Source organism: Salvia miltiorrhiza, chromosome 3 (assembly GCF_028751815.1).
Source record: "Salvia miltiorrhiza cultivar Shanhuang (shh) chromosome 3, IMPLAD_Smil_shh, whole genome shotgun sequence".
NCBI lineage: Eukaryota > Viridiplantae > Streptophyta > Magnoliopsida > Lamiales > Lamiaceae > Salvia > Salvia miltiorrhiza.
The window spans coordinates 51,434,476-51,455,755 of record NC_080389.1 but is presented as its reverse complement, the minus strand read 5'-3'; the positions used below and the strand labels follow the sequence as shown (position 1 = coordinate 51,455,755).

The window sequence follows — 21,280 nt, the reverse complement described above, 5'->3', positions numbered from 1 at the left end:
ATTTCCCTGCTAAGCACACCTCGTGCTCAGACTTTTCACTCAGAGTTCAGAGTACCTTCCTGAACTCCGAACCACTCAAACACTCTTATGGGGGGAAGGTTTGAACGAGTGCCAACTATACTTACAAAGAACAAGTTCTTTGAAGCAAGTTTGACCTTTGGCTTCTGGGTAAACAGATATATGCCTAGGGTCTAAGAGAATGTATGTAATCAGCAGTGACTGATTTTGGCTTTGGAATTCTCTTCTTCGATTCAAGCTTTGGGGCGGTTAAGCTTTAGGCTGAGTAGCAATTTCGGCAGAGCTTCAGCTTATGTCGTTGAATCGGTGAAGGTTGAAGTGATCCTCGAGCGCTATTTGTAGGAGAACTCTTGAATAGATCCGTTGGCGTAAATCATCCTCAAGATTTCTTTCGTTGGAGAGCAATTCGAATTTGGGCTGAGGCTTCAATCTTCGAGGTTCCTTGTCTGTGTGGAAACGGCTCTCTTTGATGGACAGGAGATGTGACATCTCTGAAAAGTAACCACCAGATAGGAATGACCTCTGCTGATATAAGATATTCTGAGATCTCTGCATTTAATGCGGCTGTACTTGTGCGTACGTGGCTTCCTCTGAACGTTGGAAGATCAGTCCTTGGAAGAATGTTCAGCTGATACTTGACTTTAGTATCAGTCCTTTGCGCGCATTAAATAATCAGTCTTCAACTGATTCTTCAACTGATACTTCAGTTGGTATCTGTAGTCTTCAGTCTTCAGTCTTCGTTTTTCAGTCTTCAGTCTTCGACACCGCAACTAAACTAGAAACGAACTCTAACACTTGAGTTCAAAACGATTCTAGTCTATTATATATAAGTCCTATGAATTTTGGTATCATCAAAACAAGGGTTATGATATTGCACAAGGTTCCCAACACTTAAAATAAAAATTACAATAATTTAAATAACTAAAATTCAAAATACAACATTAGTTAAAAAAATTACGATAATTTAAATCTACACTACATGAATCCTCTATGCATGAACACTTCTTGGACCATGTTCTGGTGTCATGCCAACAGCCAATTGAGCATCTGACATACTCAAAGTGTCCGTGTTGAGGATTTTGAAATAGAGCTCCTCCCTTCTCACCTCGGCTTCTTTAATTTTTGCTTCGGCAATGGAACCAGTTTGGGTGGTAAATTCATTGATGCCGTGTGCGACGCATTCCTGTGCTTCGTAGTATAATGCCTTCTTCGTAGAAGATTCCACTTTCTTCCTCTTGCCTTTATCACGCTTTGCCGCTTTTTAGCTTTGGGGCCTCGTGATATTTGGCTCTGAAGATGTTGTTGTGGCCTACCCTTTGGAGCCTTTCGACTTCTTGGAGGAGTGTACATCCTCGCCCTGAGATGCGAATCGCTGACATTCGCGCAAGATCATCCAAGCTTTGAAATGCTTGAATTGGATTCCATTGTTGGTCTCGTAGATTTCTTGCGCCTGTTGAGTGATATGCTCATCACTCATTTCGCTACCCCAATTGAATTCGCATTTGACGTAGATCGCTTCCCACACTTTGTAGGGTGGGCCCATGAGTGTGGTAAAATGAAGTAAATATAGAATATAAAAGTGATAAAGGTGTTGTGGGTGGGCCCATGAATGATAAATAATACTCCCTCCGTCCCTAAAATAACTTCCTCTTTTTCCATTTTGGGACGTCCCCCAAATAACTTCCTCTTTCTTTCTTTCCATTTTTGGAAACCTACCCCACCACTAATAATACTTTATTTATTCTTACTTTTCACTTTTCACCACTCCCAATACTAATTATAACACTTTTTCATAACTTTCAATAATAATTATATCACTTTTTCTACACTATCAATACACTTTACAACTTTTTATTAAAACCCGTGCCGTCCCCAAAGAGGAAGCCATTTCAGGGACGGAGGGAGTAGTAAATGTAGGAAATAAGAGAGAGTATAATTGTCCAAAAAGCAGAGTAGGAGTTTATTTCGTGGACGGAGAGAGTAGTTCTTTAGTTTATTTCGTGAATGGATGGAGTAGTTCTTTGTTGTAAAAGCTTTGATATATATATATATATATATATATATATATATATATATATATATATATGTGTGTGTGTGTGTGTGTGTTAGAGTCAGCGTTGACTCCAAAAATATTGATGGGTTGAATATTGATAACATTTTGTTGTTAATATTTTTAGGAATCGGCCAACATTCAAGGATTAGCCTTGAAGTTGAACTTTGACTCTCCATTATTAATATTTACCTTCCATTCATGTTTTTATATTCTTTAATTGTGGAATAATGAATTCTGTACAGTTGGTCACGAATCAATAAGTTGAGGGGTGGCTAAATCATGGTTCAAGTTAGAGGGACGATAGTTCCTATTTTTGAAGAAGCATAATTTTCAACCAACATCTATGGCTGATTGATTAGAAGTTTTTGGAGGTGCATTGCAGCAGTTATAGGAAGCTTCTAGAAGTGGGAAGTGGTGCAAACTGATCACAACATAAAGTCCTATAAAAGCTACAAGATGACCCTCTCATTCGCATGGTTTAGAAGTGTGATTTCACCAAGCTAACATTCACTGCAACCAACGCGTCATTTATCCTGCTGCATATGTGACATTGGTTCTTCAAGTCTTGCTTTGATGGAGGAGTCTTATGTAACTAATCTGTAAAGACTTTCTCTATATTGACGGGAGGTCAAAGACAAAGACTAGATCAAGAATATTGGAGCAGAGCAAGTTGTTTATTTGTCCGATTAACATTAGATTTTTCGCTTGTTAAGTTTTTTGTGTTGTATCAACTTTCTAGGTGCAGTTAATAGATAGGTGTTTTAATTTTAGGTAGTCAATGTGTAAAGGTTGATTACCATATTGTAACTTGTAATGTTGATGAGCATAGTGAATTTGACCATAAGACACTCAAGGGTTGTTTTATGTAACCCGTGGAAAGTATATTGTGTATTCTTTAATTTTCGTTGCATGTTGACTTGAATATTATCAACATTCCATTTACTAATATTTCAGTTGACATTACTCTTAGGGTGTGTTTACTTTGATAGAAAATGTTAGAAAAAGTATATTTTCCATCATTTTCACATGTTTCCTATGATGAATAATTTTCTCCGGTCAGGCTGGAAATTTTATTCGGGCAGCACATTTTCACTCTTTTTCTCACAAATGTTGGATAATATTATCCTATTGGGAGGGTATGAAAATATTTTTCAACATTTCAATTTTTTATCCATCTATTTCTAACAAAGTAAACACATGATAAAAAAAGGAGAAAAATATAATATTATCTCACCTTTTCTTATCCATCATTTTCAAATGAAAATTTTACTACCAAAGTAAACGCACCCTTACAAATTAAATAGTGTTACTTGTGGTAATTTGGGGAATCTTTCAATCGGCATCAAGAGCAAGTTCTTGACGAAATAAGAATTGATTCCTATTGGCAAAATTACCACCAATGAATGTGTCAAATGCTTCGATTCATCCTCCTACCTTGGATAGTAGTAGGAAGAACTACACCTTGTGAAAAACCACGATAAAGATGTACATAAAATTCATTAATGAACGTACATGGGTTGTTGTGTTGGATGTATGGACTCAGGGGCGGATCCAATGAAGGGCAGTGGGGGTACGGCTGTACCCCCCAAAAAAAATGAAATTTTCATAGTAATATTACATGATTATGGGATTAAGTATTATTTGCCTTATTTTTGTACCCCAACTTCCATACTAGCCAAATCACTTTAACTAAATATTCTTACCTTGGGCTTTGGGCCCAAGCCAATCACCTAAAACTTAATAAACTTAATAAACGTGTATTTTTTACTATTTCATTTAGAATTCGATTTTTAATCTAATTTTAAGGTACTATATAGTGCACATAATCTATTTGATAAAATGACTAATTCATTTGTAAAATATTTTGGATTGTACTATTTTTAACATTAAAGTAAGTATTTTTTTACATTTATATTTATGAGAATATTTTTTTGTACCCCCAATTTAAAATTCCTGAATCCGCCACTGTATGGACTCCACCGCGTGTTACAAATGATATTGGCAACACCACTATGAAACTCGAAAGCCAATGGAGTACGGATGAACGACTCATTTTCAACCACAACTCCATGGCTTTGAATGCTATCTTTATCTCAGTTAATGTTCCTTGCTTTCGCATGGTCTCTAACCGCATTATACTTAGCTAATTTTACAGGAACAATGTGAAGAATCATAAAATGTTATAACAACAAAATTGCAAATGTTAACCATCAAGTTTGAAGTCTTGAGGATGCGTGAAGAAGAGACTATTCCAGTATACTATGAAAAGTTGTGTGAGATCTCAAATGAGATTGTTAGTCTTGGAGAGCCAATTAACAATGAGAGGCTTGTAAGTAAAATGTTGAGATCACTTCCGAAAAGGTACAACATGAAAATTTCATCCGTTGAATAAACTGTTGATGTTACTGCTATTAGAATTGGTCTATTTGTTCATCAATCTTCATATACAAAAAAAGTATTAATTAAACAAAATTTTACATGGATAAAGCGCATATGTTAACATCACTGATGGTTGTTAGAACACCTGATGTGAATATAGACCAATTTCGATCGATTGAACATAGAGAAATGATACTTGGTCCTGAAGTACCATATCTCAGTGTAATTGGAGTATTGACTTATCTAACTAATTACACTTTGCCAGATATAATTTTTTATGTAAATCTCTTCTCGAGGTATACCTCTGCACCAACTTTTAGATATTGGAATGATGTTAAACACATTATACGTTATCTAGAGGAAATTGTTTACCTATGATTATATTATTTAAAATATCTTGATTACTGATCACTATTTTAATAGCAATAAAAACTGCAACTAGCACAATATAATTGTAGCATCAAATAGCAAGTTGGGTATCGTATCCACGGGGACTGACTAGCGAAAACACAATGAGTAATCCTAATAAATACTAAGTCAATATCCAGGCAAGCAAATAGAAATATGATGAAGATCTAAAACTAGTCTCAATTAATGCAAAAGAAAATCAAATAAATAAATCAGATAAATAAAACACTGCTCCTAGGTAATGTACTAACGTTAATAAAACTTATTGACTCAATTACCAATTTAATCTAATCCTAATAAAAGATCATTAAACTATTGATAATTTTCTCTAACGAACAACTATGAAAGTAGATTAATAAATTATCTATCACATTCAAATCTCAAGAGAATAAATTAACTCCGGATAGTTCACGAAGAATAGTTTCCTATAGCTAATGTATCACATTCAAGTCTTAAGGTAAAACTATATTATGTCTTCCTGAATTGGTTGAACAATTATCACATTCAACTCTTAAACTGAACAACTAGACATGCAAACTATTTGCCAGATAATTCACAAGAAACATGCACCAGGAATCATGAATCAGGAACTTGATGGCAAATCGATATCAATAAATCAGATACACAAATTCAATCAACTACATACAAACCCTAGAATCATAAGCGAAACTAGTCAGACATAGCAAAATAAATCAAAGACATAATTGAAAAGAATTAAATTAAATAAAACTATAACAAATTTAGCGTAACAAACTCGAATCTTCAATCTTACAGAATTTTATCTAAGCTCTAAAAACAAGAAAGCAAATAAAGTTCTAAGTCGAAGAATAAAAAAATATTAATATGGAACCCTAAATATGTCAACAAAGGGACCTATTTATAGGCTCAGGGAAAAACTTAGTCTAAAAATAAAAAATGTGAAAACAGATAAAACACAGACATAACGGCAATCGTCGTTTTCAGCCCTATTTTTCTTCTTTAATCCTTAATGATTTCGGCGATCATCGATCCGATCGCCAATCTTGTCCACAATTGAGCGATTTCGGCGATCGTCGATCTTCTTCCTATAGCCTTCACAAACTCGGCCATCGTAGTTCTCCTCTCTTTCTTCATCCTTTTCTCATTTCTTCGACTTTTCCTCTATTTTTTGGTCTGTTTCTCTTCGTTATCGCCGTCTCTCGGACATGTTCCTTCGGTAATATTGCTCCAAAACACTCATTCCTGTATAAAACTGGCTAAACTATACCAAAGCGTGATATCATAAAATAATACTCCCTCTGTCCACCAAAAATAGTCCTAAAGGTGGACGACCGGAGTTTTAATAAAAAATGGTTATTGTATTATGATTGGAGAAAGGGGTCCACTTAAAAAATAGTGTTTAATTATAATGATAATTAATTGTATTATGAGTAAATAATAGGACCCACCATGTGAGAGATAGTTTTCAAAAATAGAAAGGGATTAACTTTTGTGGACATCCCAAAATGGTAGAAATGGACCATTTTTTTCTAGATGGGGGGGGGTATGAATTTATATCCAAAAGACATCACATAAGGCATAATTCCAACACAATGCAGTGAATATATTCCATAAAAATTATGCAAAATAAGTGTTTATCAATTACTCTTAAGTGGGGTATGCAAATACACGTTATTTATCTGATCCACATAAAGCCAAGTCACAAACTGGCTATGCTTCACATATGGAGCAACTGTATGGAAGTCTATGAACCAAATCTTGACTACAACATCCTTAAATCACTCTGAAATCATTGTAACCCATCAAGTAACCCTAGAGTGTGTGTGGTTGAGAAATATGACAAATTATATCCAAGAGTCGTTCATACCGGCTTCACCAAAGGACGAGACAGTCTAACTGTGCTATAAAAGACAATGTCACTTATATCGCACATCTCAAAGAAGAATACATCAAATGTGATAGGACGAAACATTTCTCTCTCAAGTTTTTCTACACATGATCTCCAAAAGACTGGCGACATCAATGTTAGTTCCTAGAAGGTCAGGATAGGTGTATGGGGAGGGGGGAATACACCTATAGGCTATTTTTAAAAACAAACACAACTTTTTGACTGTTTAAAGAGTTCAGGAAAACTTTGGTTGCAAAGGTTGAAGACTGATACTGAATCTCTCTCCAGTAAATAGATATCAGTTAAGCGCAAGGCTTTAACTGATATGCGTGAGGTTTCAGTCTTGTTGTAAAACAGAGGAGTGTTATGAATCTTACTGACTATCCGAAAATTGATCGGTTAGACTAACAACACTGGCAGCGGAAAACTATTTTTTTGAAATAGCCTTTATGATTAACACGTTGTCAAAATTTTGGTTTCACTTTGCAGTTAATCAGTTTTAATTAACAAAGAGTTTGCGCGCATATAAGAAAGTAAATACTGAAAGCGATAAACGACAAAGGGATTTTTACGTGGTTCAGAATCCAATTCCTATGTCCACGGTCAGTTGATCACACTGCAAACACTCTGGGCTTGTGCTTACGGGTGCACAGCAAATCGAACAACTGAAAATCAAATTTTCAGTACCAACACACTGGGTTGGATTTCTCAAACACTCTTAGCACGCTAAGACACCACAATGCCTTTGCTAGCGCTGGCTAAGATCTCTTGGAGTCAGAACACTGGTCTGAACTTCTCTCGGCTCAAACTCTCTTTCGGTCAGTTGAAAGGAGGTTCGAAAACTACCAACTAGATCACAGAGAACATGCTATCTGTAATCGGTAACTTAGGCTTTGGATAAACAAGTATTTGCCTAAGGTTCTAAGAGAATGTATGTAATCAGTAATGGACTGATTTTGGCTTTAGGGTTCTCTTCTTCGATTCAAACTTGGAAGACTTTGATTGGTTGAGTTGCAATTTCAGCAGCGTTTCAGCTTTGTGTATTTGAATCGGTGAAGATTGAAGTGATCATCGAGCTCTATTTATAGGAGAGGTCTTGAATAGATCCGTTGGCGGAGATGGTCTTCAAGAATTCATCCGTTTGGAGAGTAATTCGAATTTGGCTGAGGCTTCAATCTTCGAGGTTTCTTGTTTGGTGAGAAACAGCTACTCAGGTACAGGAGGTAAGGCGTATCTGAAAAGGTAATCACCAAAAAGGAATGCTCTGCAGAGAAAGGACGATCATCTGTATCTCTGCATTTAATGCGGCTGTACTTTGGAGTGCGTGGCTCTCTTTAAACTTCTGGAGTATTAGTCCGAGGAAGAATGTTAACTGATACTTAACTTTAGTATCAGTCCGTTGATTCCACATGGTCTGCATTAATGAATCAGTCATAACTGATTATTCAGTTGAGAAACTCGTTTAGTCAAATATCAGTATTTGACTCTGCCTTTAATCGTGAACAACTGTCGAGTTCTTCAGTCTTCAGTCTTCAGTCCTTCGTTCTTCATTCTTCATTCCTCCGGTCTTTAGTCTTCAGTCTTCAGAACACTAGCTAAACTAGAAGGTGAATTCCAACACTTGAGTTCAAAAGGTTCTAGTTTATTACAAGGAAAACCTAAGCATTTTGGTATCATCAAAACAAGGGCTAGGATATTTCATTAAGTTCCCAACAATCAACATTCAACAAATTCTCTCAAGTAATAATTTGGCGGACTTGTTCACAAAGACATTACCTACATCAATTTTTCATAAAACTAATACACAAGATCGACATGCGCCGACTCTATGATATATAGTGATTATTTTTAGGGGGAGAAATTGTACTCTTTTTCTTTCGACCAAATTTTGTTTCATTTGGTTTTCCTGTAAATGTTTTAATAAGGCAATATCTTTTTAGGGTTTGGTCAGTCAAGATGAAGTGTTGTAAATATATATAAATACTCTTATCGTTCCACTTTAATAGGCTCACTTCTTTTGGGCACGGAGATTAAAAAACTTACTTTTTAGGAGTAAAGTGGTGTGGTCCACACCAATTAAGTACATTTTCTTTACCCAAAATAAAAAATAAATCTATTTTACTGGGACGTCTCAAAAAGAAAAACGAGGCTATTAGAGTGGGACGAAGGGAGTATATTATTTCTAATATAGAATGATGACTCAACTCTAAATCCCAATCTTATATCATTATAAATAAAAATATTTTATTCTTATTATAATATGCTTTTACATATTCTTATTCTATCACGTTCTCTTCTTCTCTCTAATATTTCTCTATTTTATAACATATCGAACTATTTTGCATACTTTCAAAAGACATAATTAGAAGGTAATAAAAACATAAATCGGTGGAAATAGAAAGCGGTATTAACTATTTAATTTATTGAGCATAGCATCCCAATACCAATGTCTATAATTAATAAAACAAAATCACTCTCACAAATATTTGCATCATCTCCCTCGTTTTCAACATATTTTCTTAACATTATTTGTCTACATTGGCCAAACCCACTATACGTCCGGATCTTTTGTTTTGATTCTTCATTTAACACACGTATTTGAATAAATAATTTCTATTTCGCTGAGTCACATATTTCATAATTTATAGGGTTGAGTCACATATTTCATACTTTATAAGGTTGATTATAATCTATAACCTGGGCTTTTAACAAATTGTGGGCACTCTCAATTTTAATTTACTTTTTGTATATTCTACACTTTTAAAATTATAATTATGACCTCAATTACACTTGAAATGATGGTCAATCACCATAAAAATCAAGCGTGTGGTTCCATCACAGGTCAAAGTGATCCGATATATAATTTCGACAAAGAACAATGGGTAGTGCCACAATTTTAGCATGAATTATCATAATTAAATAATTACTCAAAATTTAGTAAACGTAAATCAAAGCAGTTGAAGTTATAAACTGAATTTCATTCTATAAACTTCATTACTTCAATTAACTCTTCTTTTAATACCTAGGCTCATAACACATGTTCTATTTTGCAAATAAATTAATAGGTGCAGTCTGCAAAGCCAGAAAATGTTTAACTTGACTTTTGTGCTAGCTTTTTAAAAGTACTATATAATCTGCTAGATGTTTATGTTTTACAGTATTGAATAAATTGAAAATATGTATAATAAATTTAAATAATTTTATAATTTAATGAAATGATTTATATAAGAACTATCAACGTTGACTTTCGATCTCTATCATTCATGCGTGTTTGCAGGTGTTCACGGGAAAGCGATATGAATCTAACCTGCGATTGGGCATATATAGGTAGGGTGTATACGTCATTTACTTCATCTTATTTTACTTTTTTATACTCAAATTATATATAGATATTTGAATTTGAAAAAAGAGGTTAAATAGTAAATATACTCCAAATATTTATAATAAAAGTCCTTAACATTTATAAATTGAAACAAATAAGTCTCTCTACATAAATTGAGACAAATAAGTTCGTCTATCTAATAGTTGTGAATGATAGCTACGGACTTATTTGCCCCAATTTGTGAACGTTAGAGATCTATTTAATTTTCAATGTAAACGTTTGAAGTATTTGTGCTTAATTCTTAATATATGCATTTTAATTTCATATTATACTTCTTCCTTTGTTTTTATAAATTCTTAATTTATGTCTTCTTAATTTCATATTATATTTTTAATAAATTATTGCATGAAACTGTAACAGTCCGAATCCAGATTTGACGGCTGTCCCCACAGACCAACACGAGTCTGTTATAGCGTGTTTTGTCCTCACTCGCATGCTCCCCGAGGAGCCCAATCAAATCCTTTAAGCTCTCCTTGAATATGTCGTCCGATTCCAACATATTCTCAGAATCTCTCTCATTCGGGTGTGTTCCGGATCATCCCTGCGCTCCTTCGCTTGGAAGTATTAATCGGAACAGCTCCTTGTCCGTGCCTCTTTTCACCGGCGACCACTGATACCACTTGTAACAGCCCCGCTCCAGATTTGACGGCTGTCCACACAGACCAACACGAGTCTTTTCTAGCGTATTTTGTCCTCACTTGCACGCTCCTCGATGAACTTTTCAGGGGGTCACCCATCCTGAAATTGCTCCTAGCCAAGCACGCTTAACCTTGGAGTTTCTTCCACGTGGGCACCAGAAAAGAAAATGCATTTTGTTGATATGAGTAGCCCAATCAAATCCTTTAAGCTCTCCCTGAATATGTCGCCACATTTCAACATATTCTCGGAATCCCTCTCATTTGGGTGTGTTTCGATTCATACATGCGCCCCTCCGTTTGGAAGTTTTAATCGGAGCCGCTTCTTGTCTGTGCCTCTTTGCACCGGCGATCACTCTCCACTTCGTCCCCGAGCATCACAGAAACATAATTTTCGCATTTATTTAAGATAAATTTTGTATTTTTAATTTATATATTTTTAAAAGTAAATTCTGCATCAATTTTTTATTGGTCATCACCGATTGAAGTACATATATAATATATATTATAAATAATATGAAAATATAATTTAATTCTCTGTGGCATCCCCATATTTTTTTCATTTCTTATTTATCTAAATTCTTTGTTTAATCTCTCTATGTTTTAAACATACTTAATTCAAAATTTGAGCGGGCGGCGAGTTTGAGCAACGTCGTCTTGCCAGTGTTGTGGTCTTTTGTGCGGTTGTCTCGGTTGGGAGTTTGGCGTTGAGATGGGGTGTCTCTCGGACCTTTTTTCAGCTCGCGGGTGCGCTCGAGGCTGGGGTCTAGGATGTCGAATCTCGTTCGTTGCTCCGCGGGGGTCGTGGTCTAGCATACTTGTGTTCCTCAGGGTCGAGTTCTTCCTTCTTTTTGTTGTTTTTCTTGCGCTGGCTTTTGTTGGTGTTTGGTTTTATTTGTTTATTGTTTGGCGTTGTTAAGTCGGGTCGATTGGAGGCGATGGTTAGGCCGGAGCTTCCGAGGCGGCCCCTACGCTCACACGCCATTGTTTTTTTTATTGGTTCCTTTAGACGAGTACTCTTTTTACTCATTAAGGGTTTTTCCTTCGGATTTTCCTTAAAGATATCTTAACGAGGCTCGGCCCCAGGGTCAAAGGTGCTAACTTGACTCTCATTCCCCCAAATCAACACATTGGTTGGGAAATTAGGTATCTCAATTGCAACCGCATTCACATTTCCCTCCCCAATTGGAGCTTCAATTGCAGCCTCTAAGAGCATCACCAACGCTTGCACCCACTCCAACAATGGTATTGCACTCACTTGGGTGCAATAGATTTTATTTTATTTTTGAATTAGTTTTATTCTAGTTTCCATTTTAAATTTACAATAATTGATAAATTAAAATTTCATTGAATTAAAATTCAAATCCTACATTGATTGAAATAAAGTTGCAATGCAAGAAATTAAAATCCTAAATTACTTAAATTAAAACAAACATAAAATAAAAAATCCTAAAAATCTAGGGGATGTTGTTTCGTTGCTTGATCTCCGCCACCTTGCACATGTGAAACGCCAATTCGTCGGGATTCATTTGAGAGGTGTCTCGGCTCATCAACATGCTATCGGCGAGGTCACGTTGAACTTGGGAGAACGTTTCTATTGCAGTCACCATATTCGCCATGTACCCGAGAGCTTTTTGGTTATCCTCCGACGTCTCTTCGGCCTTTTTCTTGCCTTTCCGTTTGTCTCTCTTGGCCGCCTTTTGCCCTTGGGGCCGGGTGGAGATACTCGCGTCGCTAGAAGTCGTTGTGGGAAGACCGTCGGAGCCCTTTCATCGTTTGTCCGAATGGACATCGGAGTGAACATCCTCGCCGAGACTTGCAAATTTCTTGGACTCGCGCAAGATCTTCCATGCATGCGGATATCGGAACGGAACACGGTACTCGGCTAGCCACATTGCCTCTGCTTGCTCCAGGATTTGACCATCACTCATGCCTGATTTCCATTGATCGTGACATTTTTTGTGCATGGCCTCAAACCTCTTCGAATCCTTCGCCACTCGCTGAAAGTGAGATTTGATTTGCGTGACGTCGCGTGAAATAGATCCTCGGGGCTTTTCAGCGTTGTATTGGGTGCAGAGGGAGCCCCAAAACTTCGCCCCTTTTTGGTCGACACCCACCACAAAGTCGTGGGTGTGCTCGCAATACAAACGGCAAATTAGCACCGTTTCTGGCGGATAATAGTTGCTACGTTTGGCCGCCGGCATAGAAGCAATCTCCTCCACGTCGGGCTCGGGGTCGGAAATGGCGGCAAAGCGGGGGTTCAAATTGGTGGCCGCCGCTTGAAAGGCATTCGATTCTTGCGTGAACGGCGAGAATCCTTGCCTGGAAGCATTTGATTCGCCGGGGGATGGATTTTGAGGGTGTTCACGCCAATAGTTGCTCCAATCGCCTTCCATTGCTATTTGTTGAAATAATATAAGTAGAAGATGAAGAAGATGAAGAAGAAAATGAGGAGAATGATGAATGTTTGAGGTATTTGTTGATATATATATATAGAGGTGCTAAGAATTAAAAAAAAAAAGCCAACGGAAAAAAAAACGGATAGAAAATAACGGCTACTGCCGATTTTAAATTGTTTTTTTCAATTTTCTTTTTTTTTTTGGTTTGAAAAGGGGCGCGTGTAAACACGCCCCCTCCTTCGCTCCCACATCCGCCGAGTGCGTTCCATCGCCCCCCCTTCACACCCGGGTGCAGCAACGGCGCTGGGTGCGATAGGCCGGGTTCGATCCGGCCTTCACACCCAGCGTTGGTGATGCTCTAACAAGGGATCAGAGGTGGAATTAGTCGAATTCAACATAAGGTTTCTGCAGAGAGGGCAAATTTCACACAAACACACAGCGCATTCCAATCCCAATCAAATATTATCACGGGTATGGTTTCGTGGAGTAATGGCTCCAGCCGGCGGCGCGAATTCAAGGCGGCGGCAGCGCCTCGTGGCGGTGGCAGTGGTGGTGTCTTGGCGGCGGTACCAAAACCATTTGGCGTAGAGGTGGAGGCAGAAGACGAACACGACGTCGAAGAAGATGAGGACTATTGCGACCACCATTATCTTCCCTGTCAGCTCTATCACTCCCGTGTCGCTGAATTTTCCGACGACCTTGCCGAAGAAGATGGCGTGGGTCCCACCACCACCTGCAAAATAAAAAAATAATAATTATAAAATAGTTAACGGTGTTAACTCCCCGTTAGGGCATAGGGCCGAATTGTTCGATTTTAGGTAGTATGAGGGTTTAGTTTGCCCAACTTCGACTATAGGGAGCTAAACGTGATAAGGGCCACTATGATAGGGGCTTATTTGATACTTAACCGTTTTTTTAATGGTAAAAAATTAAATAAGCTAGTTTCAATTTTTGTCTAAACTTTCAAAAATTAAGTAACATGGATCAAATTGGTTATTCACTTTTTAACGTATTACTAGCATTTGCATCATGTACAATGCGCGAGAAATATTTTTATATTTTTATAAAATTAATATCGACTCAATTATTATATTTATAAATATAATAAAATTTTAGTTTTACCTGAATATATTTAAGGTAAATATTAAAAAAAAAATTAAAAAAATACAGAAGAATTCACTATAAAAAAATTGATATTAAGAAAAAGAAAAAAAAACATAAAAAAATAAAGATGAAAATAAAAAGAATTGAAAAATAAATTTATTCAAAAAAAAAGATAAGCGAGAAGAGAGAAATTTTTAAAATTTTAATTTTTAAATAAATATAAATTTTACATTTTAAATTAAATATTTACATAAATAAATTAAAGCTTTTTTATCTGTGTCTTTAATTTGATATGCATGTTAAATATTTTATAAGTTTAGAAGGAAATAAAACAAAACAATAAAGAAGATAAAGATTAAGAAAAAAAATAGTTACAAATAAACCTTTAATTTTATTTATAATTACCACTTAATTTTGAAATTAATTTGAAATTGAAAGTTACATTGTTAATATATTTTAGATTATAGATTACAAATCATGCTAAAGGTTCCATATTGAAGTAACTTTGGAATAACTAGATACTATGAAAATTCGTGTACTGTTCTGTCAATTATAAAGGTTGCAAGATAGTGGGTAAGATAGTGGGGATATGAATGGAATGTGATTATTTTGTAACCTTTCTATTATACATATTTTTAAAATTATCATTCAAAATAATTTAAAATAAATTTGAAATCAATTCAAAATTGAGAGTTGGCTTTGTATAGATTAAATGGTGACGTACATGTATGCTTGTCTATTTTACATTATGTTTTTATTTAACGTACGGCAGCAGCTTTCTAGTCCAATAAACTTCGAATTGGGCCGTTTCATGTACTTTCTAACCCATCAAATTAATTGTGCATTTCGTCCCAATTCGTGAGAGCACCTCCAATGGTGGTGTCTTAGAGGGGTGTCTTAGAAGTGGGTCCCACCTAAGACACACTCATCTCCAATGCATTGTGTCTTAGGTGGGTACTTAAATCCTCATTTCCACAAAATTCATATTTCTACACTTTTATTTTAAAATTTCTAATTTCATTAAAAATAAAATTAAACATTACAATAATTAAAATAAAATTAAAAACATAATTAAAATACGATAATAAAATAAAAAATAACATAATTTCCTAATTTAAATAAGCCCTCGACGCTTGAGCACTTCTTGGACTAGGTGGTTGTGCAAGGCCAATTGTGCCTCCGTTATACCCGTCGTGTCCTTGTTCAAGAGCTTCATATCCATCTCCTCCCGTTTCATCTCGGCTTGCATTTTTTTGACCTCGACGATTTCCCCCGTTTTGAGAGCATGCTCCCTCATGCTTTCAGCCACCTTCTCGAGGGCGTCGGAGAACGTCGAACCTCCTCCCGAAGACCCTTCTCCCTTCTTCGCCTTGCCCTTGTCTCGCTTTGCCGCTTTTTGGCCTTGGGGTCTCGTCGTGACACTCGGCTCCGAAGAAGTAGTGGTTGCTCCACCATCGGAGCCCTTCGACTTTTTTGCGGAGTGGACATCCCCGGCTTGCGACGTGAATCTTTGGCATTCACGAATCACTTTCCAAGCTTTGACGTAGGAGAATTGCTTCTTGAAATTCGCCTCGAACATCGTCTGGGCTTGTTGGAAGATTTGATCGTCGCTCATACCACTCCCCCAATTGTCCTTGCAAGTGTTGTAGAAGCCCTCGAAGAATTTCGTCTCCTTTTGGACACGGGCGAAGTGGGACTTGAGATGATCCGGCTTTCGCGGCGGCGCTCCCGACGTATTGAGCGCGTTGAACTTCTCCGCGATTGCTCCCCAATATTGGAGCAACTTTTGGGAGGTCACCAAAATAGGATTGTGGGTTTCCTCCGCCCACAAGATTGCCACGAGCTAGGACTCCTCGCTAGAATATGCAGCGCGGGTGCCCTTGGCTTTCGGCTTCACCTCCTCCGGCTCTTCTTGGACATTGGCATTTGCCGCCGGCGTGGGAACATTTACCGTAGCCAAGACATTGGAGGCTTGTGAAAATGGAGCAAACCCCACCATTGGAAGCCTCGATCCGCCTTGTTGCTCGAGGTATTCATCGAATTCACGATCCATTTAAAAATGTAGAAGAGAGAATTGTTGTTGGGAGAGAATTGTAGTTGAGAATGTGGTGAATTTGAAAGAGTGGAAGAGTGGTATTTATAGAAGGGGAAAAATAAAAATAAAATAAAATAAAATCAAAATAGTCGTTCCATTGCCAACGGTCGAATTTAAAAAAAAAATTTAAAACTAACGGTCAGTTTTTAAATAAAAAAAAAACGATTTTCGAATTTTTTTTTTAAATTCGGCGCGTCCGAAGGACGCGCCATACTCCTTCGCCGCTCGCCCCGGGTCTTGCCTTCGACGCCGCCTCGCATCTCGCCGCGTCTCCAGTGCGGCTGCTCCCTCTTCGCCCCGCGTCGACCCAGCGCTCGACACGAGCGCTGGAGATGCTCTAAGCACGGTTTATTTTTTGGCAACAAAAGCCTCAAGATATTAGAGCACATTTTTATAATTTTTTAGGTTAATGGTACTTTTGTGGCCTAAACTTTGAAGTTATTCGTAATAATAACATGAGATAAAAAAAATAGCTTGAACATTAAATTTATTTATACAAATATCCATTTTTTAAAAAATATACAAAACGTCTCTGAACTTTAAAATCATTTTTAAAGACGGCCAAAAAAAAGTTAATATTTCTTTTAATATTATATTTATGGGTTTAGTTTTAAAAAAAGTTGAAATGAATCAAAGGCTTTTTTTGTTTCCCCTGTTTCGAGTTCTCTCTCTCATGTCTTGCCCTCTGCCTCTGTTATCCACCGATCACTGCAGCCCTTGCCCGCCTTCTTAGTAGAATTTTCACGTAATATTTTTGTTGGAATGTTCCAACTAAATTTAATTGAACTTTGACGTGAATTTTACGTCAATTACAAGTCTTCCAAATCCATAAACTAAATCCACAATTTAAAATATATATATTAAAAAATAAAATAAAAAACTCAATTTTACAAATGATTTTAAAGTTTTTGTCATTTTGTCACAAAAATTCAAAGATCGAACCATTTTTACAAATAATTTTAAAATATAAGCTATTTTTTATATTTTTTTAAAAATTGAGGCAAATTTTACTAATAAATTGTCAAAGTATTTGGATAATTGAAGCTATAAATTACAGAAATAGTAATTTTGAGTTAAAAGAAAAAATGAGATAGCTATGAACAGGATTGGTATATGTTGAAAATAACAAAATATAAAAGAGTTATTTTTATAAATTTATTGTTAGTTATAAGATCATAAAAAAACTAAATAAGGTTGATGATTTTTTTTTAGCTTATAAGTTGTTAATTGGAACTCATTTTTATATCTTATAAGTTATTTTTGGGAGATATAAGCTCAACTCCATATGCTCACAAACCTTATTGACTCTATCTATATTTGGTACCAGTGAGTAGCTCATTGAAATTCGACGAAGAATCATTTTTGTTATAATGTTCGATAATTTATTATAAGAACTGAATTAAATTTTTATTTCAATGTGATAGTGTTCGATAATTTATTATAAGAACTCGTAGAAGACAAATAAAATTATAACATAAAAATAGGTTTAAGAACATGTTTCTTTTAATTTCTCTTTGTTTAAAATGTTGATCTATATACCAATACTTGTTATATACCAAATTAAAAAGTGATTTTACCACGCGGTGTCATCTCAAATTTATATGGTAATACTTGCTAACAGTTTGAGTTTATTTAAATTTATAAATAAAAATTGTTCAATAATTGGTTATGTGTTTTGATAAGGTGAATATTGTAAACATTGGTAATAAATAGTGCAAATAATATTAAAGAAAATAGAGAAAAATTCTTTTGGGCACGTTTATTAATGTTTAAACTAATTTAGAATTTACGTACTCCCTCTCACCGCATTGATTTGTTAGGTAATAAATAAATGGTTTGTGAGATGATTTTTTGTAAATATTGTGTGTGAATGGGATAAAGTATAAATGGCATATGTCCTAAAATAAAAAGATCACACTTATTATGGACAGATGAAAAAAGACAAAAAAAAAAAAAACCCCGCATTTGTCGTGGACAGAGGGAGTACTATATGTGTCTCAGATAAAATAAAAAAGGTTTTTACTATACATTTTTGTCTCAAAAACGTATGTTAATAACTCACTAATTACCCAAACGCATAAATATCTTTTGTAGATTTGAGTTAAATTCTCACCACAAGAACTCACACCTGATCACTCTCCAGCAACTTAAACAACAAACAATATGAATGCGTGTGTGATATGAAAACAAAGGAAACAAGAATAATGAGACAATGACACAATATTTAACGTGGTTCGGATCTTTGCAGAACATCCACAGAAAAGTTAACTGAAAATCTTATTACTCACAAGAATGGAGAATCGAATACAAGTTACAGAGAATAGGGTTTCAGCGAAGAAGATGAGCTCTCTCTAATCTCTCACACACATTGCACACTGTTCGCTAATTTCCTTAACAAGCTGCAAGTGTACGGGTGTAATTGTATACAGTAGCAAGTAAGGTCGTATTCCACAGAGACCAATTAATATTAATTCCTATCATAAATTATTATTCTCTATCTGGACAACGGAATTAAAGGTTTGATTTTAAAACTAAAATAAATAAATACTGGAAAATAAATCAAGCTGCAGGGAAGAATCAAGAAGAATTAAATTATCCCAAGGTAAAGGTTTCAACAGATTGCAAATCTCAACATATTCAATTCAACAATCAAGATAATTATCCTAGAACAATCTCAAAGCTAGTCTATACTCACTCCCGTGGCGTACAAACCGTTGATTACATACAAGGCTACTATCCCCGGATCACACTTCTAACATGCAACTCCTAAAAATTCTTAGAATTAATGTCCTCACAAATACCAATTCCCTCTATAATTAAAATAAATGTGTTATATGTTCTTAGTTCAGGTAATAATTATCATCTCCCGATTTCAAATTACAACCTATGATTATGCTAAATTGGTGGCCAATCAATAAAGCAAACAAGATACACAAGAACATAAAAAGGAAAATTAATCTCAATAAATGAATTAAATACTGTTAAAAATCCAAATCTGTTTACTCCCTAACCCTAGGATAAAAGACGTTCTAGCCACACATAGACATATGAACTAGAACAATAACATGAACAAAAGAAATCAACATCAACAAATAAAATCGTAGAGAAATTTGTGAATCTTCAGTCTTGCTTCTGCGGTCTTAAATTTGTGAATCTTCAGTCTTGCTCCTGCGGTCTTCTCCGTCTGTCTCTGCAGCTCTCAGGAAAAATAAAATATGAAAGTGATAAAAGGTGTCTTCAATATGTTTTTGCGGAGTATTTATATGTCATGTCTCAAAATATAGGTAAAAAAAGTGTAGGATCAAAAAATAGTTGAAACACTGGAAAAAAAAACGCACAAAAACTGAGCTAGCACGCGGCCCAAGCCGCGGCCGCGCGCCTAGCCCGCATGCAGCGCCGAAATGCCCGACGGGGTCCTAACAGTTTTTTGCAGCGATTTTGTTTTGACTCGTTCTTCCTCGTTCGAACTCCGATTTACAATTCGTTTGCGTTCACGAACTCCTATCGAGACGTACTACAACTTGTATTTCAGCCAATTCTTCCAAATTTTGCTTGATTATTTCTGAAAATTTGTTCAAACAACAAGGAAGTAACAAGTTCTTGACAATAAACCAATATAAGCTCCAATAAACCATCAAACACACAAAATCCTCACAACTAATCATCAAATATGACATACCAAGATGCAAAAATGCATGTTTATCACACACTTCGCATGTGTAACTACTTTCTACTTTTAACCAACTCTATCTCTACAACCAATCAACACGTGACAACACACCATGTCAACTATACACAATAATCAATCCAAGAAGGAAATGATCATAGTCTTTGCATGCATGGGATGGCCCAGATTTCACCCCGAGCTTATCCTATTATGCAAACAGACTTAACATCTTTGTATTTAGGTTTTTAATCGACAAAGTCTCTTTAAAATCAATTCGCAATTTCAATGAAAAAAATGAAAAATAATTAAGGAAAATCCCTAATCTTTAATTTAGGAGATTTTAAAAATATAAAATAAATAAGGATTGGATATATATGAAATTAACAATTAAAAAAATGAGTATTTAATAAAGTAAGGTGGTGTCTACAATAGTATAAAATAGTCTGCTTGTATTCGGCTCGGCTCGACTCGTTTACAGTACAATTTATATTATATATATTGATTACATTTTGTGAGGGATGTTGTTGAGAAGGGTACAGTCAAAGTCATAAAAGTAGGAATTGGAGATAATGTTGCTGTCATGTTAACCAAGTCTTTGCCAGCAGCTAAGTTCAAATATTGTCTTAAATTGATTAATGTTTGCTCTCTAAAAGAGAGCTCTTTAGTTTGATTATTTTCTAGTTGTTTGTTTTGATACACAGCTGCAGGTGGACCTGATGCTATGTAGTTAAGGTGGATAATGTTATTTGGTGACTACATAGAATAGGGACTAGAAAGGAAATAGCAAGAGTTGAAGGAGTTGGTTGCAAACAAAGAAGTAAAGGGCCAAATTCTGTTTTGACAGAATTCGGTTATTCAGTGCAGCAAGCCATCTTCTCTCCTGCTTGGAGCTCACGCTAGTTATCCTTTTAATCTCATTTCTTCTATATATAGTCATCATATAGCATTGATTAGAGTTTGATTGTTTTCAGCTGAAAATAGAGATAGGATTTGAGAGTGCAGTAGCTTGAAGTTAGCTTGATAACTGCGTTTCCTACTCCGGAGTGTTGAAATTTTTATTCTTCTCTTGTTTTCATAGTGGATTTTCCTTGATGTGTGTCCGTGGATGTAGATCTGTAAAGATCGAACCACGAAAAATCTTGAGCCCCCTTTACTTTCATGTTTTTCAGTTTTATACTTAGCTTGTGAGTTCACAAACAATCGTGTGTGAAAGAGAGAGTTTCATAGCTTTGTTTCTACTGTTTCATTGCTTCTATCTGCAATCGTGAGAGAG

General features: G+C 35.7%; 1 protein-coding gene across 1 annotated transcript; it reads right to left on the bottom strand.

Moving 5' to 3' along the window:
• Nucleotides 1–12,511: 12,511 nt before the first annotated feature.
• On the bottom strand, nt 12,512–12,946 carry LOC131018961 (uncharacterized). Its single transcript, XM_057947645.1, has one exon. The coding sequence runs from the start codon at nt 12,944–12,946 to the stop codon at nt 12,512–12,514; it is 435 nt and encodes a 144-aa protein (XP_057803628.1).
• Nucleotides 12,947–21,280: the final 8,334 nt, after the last annotated feature.

Coding starts and splice junctions, on each gene's coding strand:
- LOC131018961 (XM_057947645.1), bottom strand. CDS start 12,946: ATGCCGGCGGCCAAACGTAGCAACTATTATCCGCCAGAAACGGTGCTA.